Source organism: Trichosurus vulpecula, chromosome 8, assembly GCF_011100635.1.
Source record: "Trichosurus vulpecula isolate mTriVul1 chromosome 8, mTriVul1.pri, whole genome shotgun sequence".
Taxonomy (NCBI): domain Eukaryota; kingdom Metazoa; phylum Chordata; class Mammalia; order Diprotodontia; family Phalangeridae; genus Trichosurus; species Trichosurus vulpecula.
This window is the reverse complement of record NC_050580.1, coordinates 96,710,797-96,724,625: the sequence shown is the minus strand read 5'-3', so window position 1 is coordinate 96,724,625 and position 13,829 is coordinate 96,710,797. Positions and strand designations below refer to the sequence as shown.

General features: G+C 39.1%; 1 protein-coding gene across 1 annotated transcript in view; it reads right to left on the bottom strand.

The window, feature by feature from the left end:
• The window catches only part of HSPA12A (heat shock protein family A (Hsp70) member 12A), a 101,706-nt gene that overhangs the window by 7,873 nt on the left and 80,004 nt on the right, over positions 1 to 13,829 (bottom strand). Inside the window, exons 7-10 of the mRNA XM_036736006.1 lie at positions 6,446 to 6,617; positions 2,977 to 3,063; positions 2,275 to 2,379; positions 537 to 795 (exon numbers count right to left, since the gene is read on the bottom strand). Of these exons, the coding sequence (XP_036591901.1) occupies positions 537 to 795; positions 2,275 to 2,379; positions 2,977 to 3,063; positions 6,446 to 6,617 (623 nt within the window). The remainder of the gene's footprint in view (positions 1 to 536; positions 796 to 2,274; positions 2,380 to 2,976; positions 3,064 to 6,445; positions 6,618 to 13,829) is intronic.

The window sequence follows — 13,829 nt, the reverse complement described above, 5'->3', positions numbered from 1 at the left end:
TAAATCAGAGAGCAAGTCTAAAAACAATAGAGTGAAATGTGGTTTGCCTGTTCCTTTCCAGTTAGGTTTTTAAAAATTAAGTTAAGTTCACTTTGTACCACTGGATCCCTTCTCCTCTATCCCTCCACTCGCCTATTATAAATTCACTCATAAATCTCTACAAAATAGAAGTGCTCACAAAAGTCTAGCAAGTTGTTGGGTGAAAGCTGCTTGAATTTTCTTCCAGAAACAGCAGTTTCTTGTGTTTGGGGAAGCCTCGGTCCAGCAAGGATATAGTTCAACTTAGAGGAAAAATGTGGCCAAGTCAGACAGGTGATAGGAGGTCACACCTGGGCATCATTCTCCAGTGCTTCCTTGCTTTTCCCATTCCCTGACTCACCCATTCAAGGCAAGTAGTCTATCTCCATTTCCACCACGATTCTTCCAAGTCTACAGCAGAATATTCCCCACCTCACTCCCCTAATTCTGAATGGTCATCCAGTAAAGCACCAGATGGCTAACTTACTCATCTGTCTAGAAAGGATTTATTTACTTACTTGCTTTTTCTCAAGGCATGTTCCACACTGTGGCCTCGAAACTTCTTATAGTAGTCAATGAAGGAGAAAGGCAGGTTGATATTTAGAGGATTGGTTCTGTCAGGGGCAGCAGCCCGTTTGCGGGACTCAAAAGCAATCATTAGGTCTACCCAGGCTGCTGGACGTTTAATTTTAAATTGTTCGATAAAATCTTCTCCAAATATTTTACACAGAAGTTTTTCAAATTCATAATCCACTCCTAAGGAACCATATGGTCCACCTAAGTAAAAAAAATTTAAAAAAAATGTCCATGCAGAGATTAGTTAGCACACAATAAACATAGTAGGCCTTTAGGCTCAACACTTCTCAATCAGAGATGTGACTGTCAAGGTGTTGTAGAAAACTGTGATCAACAAGACCTTGGATGGGTAAGCAGTTCCATCTTTGGTTCATTTTTTAAACAAACAAAGCTAGAAGCCCCTTTAATAAGCAAGTCATAATACCATCCTTTAGCTCCTAAGATGGTCTCTGAGGTTTCTTTCAATTCTAAAATTCTGAGACTATGATTTTAAAAAAATCAGGGATAATTTTTTAATATTCTCATTCAATGTAGAGGAAGTGTTGCAGTGTTTGTGAACTTTAAAAAAATATTTTGATAAGTATATTTCAATATAATTGGTTTCCTTTCTGAAACTAGGTATTTTATTTTCCGCATTTAAAAACATTATTCTGAATATGGCTCCTCGAATTCACCAGCCTGGCTAAGGAGGTTCTCTCTCTCTCTCTCACACACACACACACACACACACACACACACACACACACACACAAGTTAAGAACTCCTTTTTCAAGGGAACTTTTTTTCCTTTTCCTTAAAATAATTCTCAATTTTAGTGATTTACTTAAATTACAGATCCATGATGCACTGACTTAAATAAATATCAAATCAATGACATCTTAAATTACTAAAAGCAACCAGTTATAAAAGTAATATCATGTAATTTCAATGACATTTTCTTCTCAGAAAAAAAATTTTTTTAAATCTGGAAAAACCATAAGACTTCAGTTAAACCCAGAACAACATTTAAATATACAAATTACTAAGAATCGTTCTCCACATAAAGGCAGATCATAGAATGGGCCCCAGATTAACTAGCAATGTTTAAGCAAAGTAAGGATGTGTGACTAACTTTACCTTGGGCAGGTTATTTACCTGCTGGGGTCCTTCCGGTTCTATAATCCTATGATTCTATACCACTGCCATCCTAGAATTTTGTCCTTGGTTGGCATACAGGCTGAGAGATGACCAAATTTATAGGAGAAAGCATGAGAGCGCTGCAGTATTTGAAAGAGTCTAAAATGGAATGGCCCCAGAGAAACGCAAATTCCAAGTTACAGAGAAGTTCCCGTGTATATTTTACTCTAGCAATATCTTTAGAATAACAGACTTTGCAGAACTAAATGAGACCTAAGAGATGATCTTGTCCAAACTTTTCATTCATAAATGGTGAGACTGAGGCCCAGAGATGAGAAGTGTCTAGCTCCGGTTCATGTAACTAGTAACTACCAGTTACCTCTTTTTAATGGGTGTTAGTAATTCCTCCTGGCAATGAGCCCAAACTCAAATAAATATGAATCTCCTATTAATGGCACATCTGCAAATAAGCTTATTTAAAATGCTAGATAACATTCCAGTCCTAGGAGAGTTAAAGCTGTAAATGAAGTTTAGAAGATCATTTGCTACGGAGTAAGTGCTTACCTGTTGACTTGTACAGTTCTTTGAGGTGTCCCTCAGGTAATCTGATCTGATGGACGGTGAGGTCCACTGTGCCTCCTCCACTGTCCACAACCACATACCTGTCACCTGTTACAAAAAGAAATGGCCATTTTTCACATGGGTATCCCGATCAGAACACACTAGGAAGCCCACTGAAGGGAGATGAGCTTGGCACTCCAAGAGAAATCCATGAATATTCATGATTAGCAACAAGAGGTTGCATATTTAGCAGTTCACTCTCAGATTATTCATGATTAGAGTGGTTTCAATAACATCTACCAAATGGTAGGGGTTGAAACATGGAAAGAAAAGGATGAGAAAGAATGATAAGAATGTGGCATTATTATTAAGCAGAGTTATATGTAATTTCCATACACATTCAGGAAATCTGCTGCTCTGTTAATGCGGCCGAAATGTGCAGTGTTTGATGACAGCTCTGTCCTGAGTCTATGGTACTCTGGATCCTATCTGAAGAAATTCAGGTCTGTTACAAAATCCCCTTAATATCTTGAATTGTTTGGTTTTTATAGCATGCAGTCATACCCTCCTCCCTCATCTCCCCAAAAAGGGCAATCTATAATCTCAATTTATTTTGTTTTTCAAAAATGCAAAACAAAGTCATGGGAATGCATTTTTGCTAGGAGCAGCAAACCAGTAAGAGTAAAGGACATTCAAGGACTCTACCTTCCTCCAATTCAGACCAGATCTCTCCTATGACATTTTCCACCAAAAAGGTCCGACTCTGCCGATTACGACGTACGTGTTCCTTAGCTAATTGTCAACAGAGAGAAAATGACTAAGTATGAGAAGGCATGAAAAAACTGATAGATTTCTCTATACTAAGTATAGGCTAGTGTATAAGAAAGTTTAGAGGTGTAATATTTTAAGTAAATGTTTGATCAAAATGGCTAAATACAAGAGAATTATAAAACTAGTTCTTTTTAGATAAAGTCATTATTCCCTTCAGTCTTATGCCATTAAACCAGTCTGTAATTAAAGCCCTCATCCTTGTTAAAAGGTTCACAGAAACCCCCTTCTGCGTGTTTGTTTGGTTGGGGTTTTTTGAAACACTGAAAAATGGCTAATTTCCTGGTATTATGGTACTGAGTAAATCCAGGATAACACTGTCTGTGAACTAGCCCTGCTGTGCCCTCAATTAGGTAACTTCACCTCAAGGGGTTATGTCTAGTGGAAGTAATAAGAGATGGATTTTCCAAGTCTAGCTCTGGAAAGAAATAAAGTGCCACATTGTCTCCTGGCCATGTTCCTGAAACTGATGAAGCCAATGCATACTCCCTCTAACCACTAGGTGGCGAATTTAATACCTGACCAGACAGAGGTTTTGCTTTTCAGTGAAAACTCAAGGGAAAGGCTCAAAGGTTAATATTAGTTCAGCTGTCAGGTTATAGCTCCTTAAATTTTCATAGAAGTACTGACCCTCTCTACTATTATCTCTGATAAATTGCAGCAAAACTAAGGAAGCAGGTAAGGGTAAATACGTTCCCCAACTTATAGATGGAACTAGAGAGTTGGCGATTTGTCAATGGCCATGTAGTTGATTAGGGACAGGGACTAGAATAGGACCCAGGCCTCCTGATTACCCATCCAGCGCTCTTTTGCTACACCACACTGCTTTGGAATCAAGCTTAACTTTGCATTTAAGCTCGAATAAACCTAGTATAATCAGAAAGATCATTTACTACAGTTGTTTTTGCTCTGTTATTTTCAGTAATATCTAACTGTTTGTGACCCCATTTGGGATTTTCTTGGCAAAGACACTAGAGTAGTTTGCCATTTCCTTCTCCAACTCATTTTACAGATGAGGAAACTGAGGCAAAAAGGGTAAAGTGATTTACCCAGGGTCACACAGCTAGTAAGTGTCTGAGGCCAGATTTGAACTTAGGAAGACCTGTCTTCCTGACTCCAGGTCCTGCACTCTACTCTATCCATTGTGCTATCTACTGCAATATATAAGGCTAATTTGTATTCATAGAATCCCAGACTTAGAGCTAAAGGGACCTGAAAGGTCATAAAGTCCAACTGGTTCATTTTACAAATGCAGAAACTGAGATTCAAATAAGCTTGGTTTTAACAAGATCATTGTAAACAGGGGCATACACAAGTGGATCCTTGAGCTTCAGGTCATCTCAATCTCTGTTTACATGTTTACAATAAAGTGCTGGTGTGAGGTAAGGCAATATGATTTCTGGGGAAAATATTATTATGTGAAAATAAACACTATGAAAGATGCCTCTCAAACTCTTAGATGTCACTTACTGGGCCATGAAAACCTCCTGTCTGAAGTCGATATACATGAAAAGATGCTTTGAACAAATGTGGTTATTCCAAAACTTAACATACCAGCAGGCATATAAACAGAACACAATAAGTACAAAATGATAGTGAAAAATAAACAGAAAATAGAGCTTTCAAAGCACACATTTTCTGCTACTTTGTGGATTTATTTTCAGAAGCACTGCATCAAAATTACCTTGATATAGAATGAATTGATGCCGGAGAACTTGCTAAAATGACTATACCACTATCATGTGGTATCATAAGTATCCAGGTTGTTCATGCATGTTATTTTGACAATGAGTTGCAGCTTGCCTAAAAATATATTCGTTCTTGCTCATATTTAATGAAAGTGGCTTCTGGAAAGCTTCTTAGCATTTAGGGTGTCCTGCCCTTTCATTACTAAGCTCTAAACCTGTATCTTTCACCTAATCACACATTTATCTTGATTCATTCTAGCTCAATTATGTTTCAAAATCATAGAAATCTCGAGAAGCTTTTGTGTGTGTTGTTAAAAGTCTAGAATCATCCAGCCAAAATTTGATGTTTGCGATGGGAAAAATTTTTTTTATCAATATGTAAAAATTAAATGCACTTGTATGTAACACTTCATAATGTTAGATGTCTGATAGAAAATGAAGATGGAGGTAGGACAGACTCAGCTATTTCTTTGAAAAAGAATAGGAATACAGTAGAAGAGATTACTCTGGGCTAGTTTAGCCAAAGGAAGTGGGTGCTAAGAGACGTTGCCACTTAATTCTCCACCAGATAATTTTTTTTTACTTGAAATAAAATTCAAAGTCCTTAGGGAGACTCAGTGGAGCACGATCAGCCAAGGAGATAAGGCCCAGAGGTTGTGTGTGGAAACTATTCACAAAATCAGCTCTAACTTTTCTCCTTTCTTCCCCTGGCCTTTATGAATGCAGCCTGGGATGAAATTGTAGCTTTTAGCACAGGCTTAATTCTCTCTAGTGCATGAGGGGGACTTCCAAGATAGGCTCCGTGGGTATCCTCTCTCACTCTATGTTTTCATTTGAAAATTCAAAACTTGCGTAGACAAATTCATTCTTTCCCTTAAACTCATTCAAGTAGTTCTTCTATCCACACTGGCTACTCTTGAGACCAATGAAGAAGGAAACCTCATCAAGCTCTGTAGTCCCCAAGAACCCTTGATGAAGGGAAAAGAAGCTTTAGGGACACAAAACAAGCTGCTGATTGCTACAAATGCTGGGAACTATTAAAAAGGAATGGTCCATCTCAAACACGGTTCTACATTCCCCATAACTGTACACCTTTCTATCTATGGAAAAAAAAAACATGGAAAGAAAACTTGTTGGGTTGGGTTTTTCCTTCAGTTTAACTAGATTTTCTGATAATGCATGTAATAGGCTAATAACACATGAAACAGTTCCAGTGAGTCAGATATACGTAAATAGTCCTAATAGATGAATTAAAAACAAGCAAGTTATGTTAGATTATGAATCAGTTAATAGACAGGATTAACAGTCAAGTATAATATAGAGCTAAGAACTCTTATGGCACTCTGATGTTGCATTCAGGGAACATTCCTTCCCATTCATCTGTTCTAATAAGAATCTTTTTGGAAGATGCTGAAAATGAGCCTTTTCTTGGCTCATTTGGTCCCTCCAAGGGTCTGGGAAAAAAAATAAAGGATCAAAGCAGATTCAGGTTGACCTCTTGGGAAACTGCTCCTTGTTCTAATGGAATATTTTGGTTTCAAGGAGCCCTTGATGGATTAACAAATAAAAATAAACAAAGGCAGAAAAAGTCAGAGAGAGAAAGGGAGAGAACTCCAGAGGAGAGAAAGAGGGAGAGGAAGAGACAGAGAGAGAGGTACCCTGTGCAAACCCAGCTCCTACAGTGTCACTGGAGGTGTAACCATTGACAGCTGCTTTGCTGCTCAGGTCTATCATCTGGTGGAGGCGAAGTTTCCTGCAGTAGATGGAAGCTGCTTCAGGCTCCAAGGCGATAATCAGCTGTTCTGGGTTTTCCGGGGTGGCCATCCCTGCCTGGAAAAAAAGAGTCAATTAAGGACGTCTGTGGCAACCAACTCCATCACCTATCTTTAGGACTGACACTGACTTTGGGGAAGAGGGAGAGCACTGCATGCTTTTTCCCCAAGATGGGTTCTTGGGAAATTCCTCAGAAAGCCTCCACAGTGTGGGTTCAGGATTCAGGATTCTGGTGGCGCTGAAGTCAGAGTCCTGTGTCAGGCTGTACTGGAAGAACATTGGACAGACACGTACTACATACACCTCCTCTTTCTTCTTTTTTGTTCCTTTATTCCTTGGAGTTTATATAGGGAGTGCAACAGATTTTGTGCAGGACACCCTTGCATTCTTTTAATCTGTGAATTTAAAGAGTCCCAAGTGGGACGAGAATATGTACAAATGCAGATGGAGTCCACGAATAGATAAATAATTTTTGTGCTTTAATGATTTTTGAAAACTCATTTAGATCATAGCTTTATAGCAGCAAAGAGTCTTAGAGGTGATACAGTCCAATTTCCTAATCTTACAGATAATAACAAATAGCTAGCATTTGTATAGCACTTTAACGTTTATAAAGTACTTTACAAATATTATTTTATTTCATCTACACAACAACCCTAGGAAGTATATGTTAATATTATTGTCATCTCCATTTTACAGTTGAGGAAACTGAGGCAGAAATTAAGTGACTTGCCCAGGGTTGCATAGCTAGTATGAGTCAGGATCTGAACTCAGGTTGCGTGTGAACTCAGGTCTGGTGCTCTATCCACTGTGCCACCTAGCTGCCTATAGGATATGAAGAAACTGTGGCCCAGGGAGGTTAATAACCCAACGTAATCTAGACACTAAGCAGCACAGCAGGGAACCAAAGCAGATCATTCATTTCCAACAAACTCTGAGGGAGCAATCTGCATTCTTTTGTTGCTCTGGAATCTTCAAATATTGCCTGGAAAAAAAGGGTTCTGGGAGGGTTATCAACAGAATCTTGGGAATTGTTTAAAAATTCAGATATTCTTATTGTAATGGACTTTGACCTGTCATCCCCAGAGTATTTGACCTTTCTATGCCAGTAATGAGATATGAACATTACCTCCATGGAGAAGAAGCACATCTGAAATACCACAATTATCTGAAACCCTTATGGAGAATGACTGGATGGAAGGATGCAATAAGTATTTATATATTGTGTGCCAGGCAGTGTGCCAAGTTCTTTACAAATATTACTCTCATTTGATCCTCACAACAACCCTGGGCTTCAAAGGGAACAGCTCATAATTACCCTGTTTGAACAGAGGTACTTTCAATTAAAGATTTTTTTCCCTCCTTGGTCACATAATCAAGCAATCATTTCCTTTTCACATTCTGTTCCCTTCAGCACTCGGACTAAGGACCATCTGCCTGAAATGCATTTTACTTTCACTTTGTAAGAATTATTCAGAGTCATCTGTCAGTTCTTAAAGCAAATCAAAGCTTTAAGGACCACCCATAACCAATCCCAATCTCTCTCTCTCTCTCTCTCTCTCTCTCTCTCTCTCTCTCTCTCTGTACGTGTGTGTCTCCCTCTCCTTCTCTGTCTTTCTCTCTCTCTCTCCTCGGTCTCTCTCTCTCTCTCCCTCCCTCCCTTATGAGTACTCAAACATAGACCAAAGCTTTCTAACTGATGCTGTTACCAGAATTAACTTGGTTGAAAGCCTGTTGGTGAGTAGAAAAATGGACTGGGCCACTCATTTGTTTGTTTTCTGCTGTTGACATTATCCTAAACTGTTCCCATTCATGCCATTCCAACTTCTGAGAAAAAGAGCCCAGAGTGATCAAGTTCTGTATTAGGCAAGTCAAGTTTAATGGCTCCTTTTCATAGACTACAAACAGAAGGAAAATTCCTATAAACCATTTGAAGCTCAAAAGGAGAAATTTAATTCTATGTTTTCCTTCATGTGTCCGGCATAAATGGAAATCAAAGAGAAAGGCACTGGGAAGCCACTTCATATAGAAATTCTCCTGCCCCACAAGAAAGGACGTCTCGAATTACAGATATTCAGTATGCACATTTGGTATGTGTGTATGCGTGTGTGTGTGTTTGTGTGTGTGTGTTTATTTTTTGGAGATGCATCTGATCTATTCTTCTGCCTTCATTTGCAATAGAAATTCAAGTTAAACAAGTATCTCTTTAAAAATTCTATTTTATAACTCAGTAGCAAGTCCCAGGGTCTATTTGTAAAGTTTTTTCGAATCCGAAGGTTCTACTTTCAATTCAACCTATATTTTCTAGTCAATGAAGGGCTAAAATATGGTATACCTAGAGAATTCAGGGAACAGGCCCCCAAAAGCATCAACATCCTACATGGAATCAATTTCCGAAACAGTCTCAAAGCTGTGTGACTAGCTACCTGCAGAAGTAACACGCCGAAAGGGAAGGTTTGTAAACAGGCTGCTGTCGATGTGTTGTTATTGAGTTGTTCAGTCAGGTTTGACTCTACGTGACTTTTATCAATGGGGTTTTCTTGGCAAAGATACTGGAATGGCTTGGTCATTTCCTTCTCCAGTGTGCCCCCATGTTACAGATGAAGAACTGAGGCAAATAGGGTTTAAGTGACTTGCCCAGGGCCCCACAGCGAGTAAGTGTCTGAGGTCACATTTGAACTCAGATCTTCCTGACTACAGGCTCTATCATCTGCACCACCAAGCTACCCCAAAGAGACATGTTGAGACATGGCATGATCTAAATATCACCAAGCATACTAGTAGATAAGTAATGAGTGCATGGTAAGCTGCGATCCTCACCATTATGATTATAAGATAATGACACAGTCTAGAAAACAGAGGCACAGAGTCAGAATTTGTCTACGTCACCTCTGTGAACTCAGAGAGAGGGTCCGCTCATTTTAATGCCCAGTACCAGTTGTAGAGGGGAAAAAAAATTCTAAAATGGAAAAGAAAAATGCATCAGGATAGTTTTGGTTGATGGAAATATTCCCTAGGTACATCTAACTCCATTTGCACTAAATCTACGATCAATAAGCAATTTTCCAATCCATACTTTGCTTACCTAAATGGGTCTACCCACACTGAGAGCTCGCTTTGTAAAAATGACCAGGACTAGTTATCTTGTCAGGTATATCACGCATTATAAATTAATTACAAACTAGGTGTTCTGGTTTATAAACCAGTCTCTTTGGAGTTAGTTCATTAATATGAATTGGTTCTCCAACACCTGATCATCCCTGAGTGAACTAATAAAATATAATTTCTGAACCCATAAAGGTGTAGTTGTTGTTCAACCATTCAGTTCTAACTGACTTTTTCTGACCCTGTACCATGGCATGCCAATGCCATCCACGTGGTTTTCTTGGCAAAGATACTAGAGTGGTTTGCTATTTCTTTCTCCAGCAGATTAAGGCAAGTGGAGGTTACGTGACTTGCCCAAGGTCATACAGCTAGTAAGTGTTTGAGGCTGGACTAGAACTCTGGTTTTCCTGACTCCAGGCCCAGCACTCTATCCACTGAGCCACCTAGCTGCCCCCACAAAGCTGAAGATCCACCAAAGGTACAGAAACCCTATGAGACTCAGATCAAGCAGAGAGACTGCTGCTTTCACCCTCTACCCCTATATTTTTTTGACTGTAGCACAGTTTCTGCATTATAATTAGAGCCTCTCTCTTCTTGTACAGTTTTCTTCAACAGAGATGGAAACTAGGCCCCTTATATCACAGGTTTTTTATATTTTAATTATCTCTTCTTAAGATTACAGAAGGCCTATTCAAGAAACCTCCCCCTCTTACATCCCAACTTTTCCATCCTTTTAAATGGCAGTTCTTCAGAATGTCTTTAGGTATCCTGGAGCACTGAAATTTGGACAACTGGTTCTATCTGGATGTCTCATGTATTTTAGGAGAAAGATTTTCATGCCAGGAAAGTAATGTCTCCATGATTACTGAATATTCATAGGGTATCTGGCATCGCCCTTGAGTTAAAGGACACAAAATTCAAAATCATAGTCAAAGAAAAAAATCTAGATTTTTATATATTGGAGTATATTGATCTACCTTAGATACCTAGGTATAACAACATCAGAGTTGTCTCTTCCTTATGCTCAACGTTTTGTTGTTGTTAAGTCATTTCAGTCATGCCTGACTGTGACCCCTTTGGGGTTTTCTTGGAAAAGATAGTAGAGCGGTTTGCCAATCCAACTCCAGCTCATTTGACAGATGAAGAAACTGAGGCAAACAAGGTTAAGCGACTTGCCCAGGGTCACACACCTAGGAAGAGCCTGAGGCCAGATTTGAACTCAGGAAGAGGAGTCTTTCTGATTTCAAGTGCAGTGCTGTATGCTACCTAGCTGCCCACTCAGCTTTTTACTCCAGCCTAAATGGTTTGACTCAGCCCTGGGAAGACAAAAATCTCCTGCATCCTCATATAAATTAACGTGATCCTGAAGTACACAGTTAAAATAAACAAAATAAACAAAAAGTGTCACTATTATCTAGACAAGGATCATAGATAAGACAGGGCCTAGAAGCACATGGCAGATACTTAATAAACTGACAATGGTAGCCGTGGGATGTTGAGAAGGAGGTGATGAAAATGGAAAATCCCTTTGTAACCAAGGCTGGGGAGAAGAGTAAAACCTAACACAAATTCCCTCAGAGGCATTATTAACAGTGATAAAGTTCTTCACTTTGAAAGTCAAGAAGATCATAACTAGGCCTTATCCTTCACCTTCATCCTTCCCTCTGTTGGGCTGTCTCTAGTGGTGTGGTGGGTGGGAAGAGTCTAGGTTTAGAGCTCCAGGGCCTGCCTTTGAATCCCATGCTATTTATTACTTGGGTGCCTTTGGGCAAAGTCACTTCTCTCTGGAACTATAAATCTATAATCTGGTATAACTCCAAGCTCAAGGTTCTCTGTATTAATTGGATCTCATTTGTTAAGTGCTTAGCACAGTGCCTGGTACACATCAGGCACTTAATATATGTTTATTAACTAATTAACTAACCCAGCCAAATAAGCATTTCTGAAAGGTTATAGTAGCACCAGCTCCTAACAAACAGGGGATGGATTCAGGATACAGATAACAAACATTTTCAATAAGACCGGTGCAGGAATTTGCTTTGACAATGCATATAATTTACAAAGGTTTTTTTTTTCTTTCTTTCTTTCTTTCTTTCTTTCTTTTTGAAATTGGAGGAGGGGTAGGGGCAGCTAGGTGGTGCAGTGAGTAGAGCACTAGCCCTGGAGTCCAGGAGGACCTGAGTTCAAATCCGGCCTCAGACACTTGACATGTACTAGCTGTGTGACCTTGGGCAAGTCACTTAACCCCAATTGCTCTGCCTTCCCCCCTCAAAAAAAAAAAAGAGAAAAAAAGAAATTGGAGGAGGGGAGGTGGAGGGAGGAAAAAAATAAATGCTTGTTAATTTAAAAAAGAAAAATAGAAGAAGAGTTATATTAAATTTTTTTATAAAAAGATCATAGTAGCAAATGGGTAAGAAAAAAATTAATTACTTTACAAATACAGACTATTACATTAACACTAGATAACCAAAGATGAACATCCGTCACATGGATTCCCTTCTATTTTTTTTTTTGAGCAGGTCTATCATGTCTTTATTCCTAGAAGCCATATTTTATCTTAAATTTCTGAAAAGGGTTTGGTAGCCATGTTATGTAATCAATTCACACTCATATTCATATATACATACATATGTGTGGGTGTATATGTTTATCCACAGACATGAGTACATGTACAAATACATTATACATCTGAAATATTTTTAAAAGCCATCTCCAATAGATAAGCAATGAAAGGGTATAAATAAAGAGTTATTTTAAAAAATTTCCAAATATTAACAACCATAAGGAAAAAATGTTCCAAAGCACTACTAGTAAAAGACATTAACATCAAAGTGACTCTGACATTGGAGCTTGTTAGTACGTCATCTGTGTTGCCCTTTCTCTTTTTTTTTTAATTTATTTTTATTTTTAGTTTACAACAGACGGTTCTACCTACTTTTGAGTTCCAGATTTTCTCCCCTCCCTTCCCCCTCCCTCCCCAAGATGGCATGGAATCTCATACAACTACCACAAATGACTTCTCATTGAATTAATTTATACACTAGTCAAGTTGCGGAGAAGAATTACGACCAATGGAATGAATAATGAGAAAGAAGAAACAGAACCAAAAAAAAAAATCAACCCAAAAACAAAAACAAAAGAGAAGAGAAAAAGGCGAGCATGTAGTGGGCCTCAATCTGCATTCAAACTTCATAGTTCTTTCTCTGGATGTAGATAGCATTCTCCATCGTGAGTCCTTTGGAGTTGTGCCTGCACCTTGTGTTACTGAGAGGAGCGAAGGCTGTCAGGGTTGGTTCTCACGGAATCCATATATCTGTGGCTGTGTACAGTGTTCTCCTGGCTCTGCTCCGCTCATTCAGCATTATGTCGTGTAGGTTTTTCCAGGTTGTTACGAAGTCCGTATCATCCCCATTTCTTATGGCACAATAGTATTCCATTACCTTCATATGCCACAGCTTGTTCAGCCATTCCCCAATTGATGGGCAATGGATTCCCTTTTAGAAAGCAGAGAGCTGGTAGAAAAATCAGTGCTCTTCTTCTGCTCCCTCTACAATTAACACGAATCACACTGGCAGCATAAGTGTTCTCTACCAGAAAGTGGTCTGCCAGTGGAATCAGAGGTCCTGAGTTTGAAAGCCACTTTGTAACCCAAGTGCCCCTGGGCAAGTCACTTAATTTCCCTGGGCCTCAGGTTTTTTATGTATAAAATTAAACTGGGGGGGAGGGGAAGGGAGGGGAATGGACTAGTTGTACTCTGAGGCAGCCAGATGGCCCAACGGTTAGAGCCCTGGGCCTAAAGTCAGGAAGACCTGAGTTCAAATTGAGCCTCAGACACTTACTAATTGTGTAACCTTAAGCAAATCACTTAACCTCTGACTACTTCATTTTCCTCAACTGTAAAAAGCAACTAATTCACAAGGTTGTTGTGAGGATCGGATGATATATTTGTAAAGCACTGTGCCCAAAATATTTTTTGTTGTTATTGTTGTTTTTTCAGTTCTTGTTCACTCTGTGTGACCCCATTGGGAGTTTTCTTGGCCAAGATACTGGAGTGGCTTGCTATTTCCTTCCCCAGCTCATTTTACAGATGAGGAAACTGAGGCAAACAAGGTCAAATGACTTGCCCAGGGTCATATAGCCAGTAAGTATCTGAGGCCAGATTTG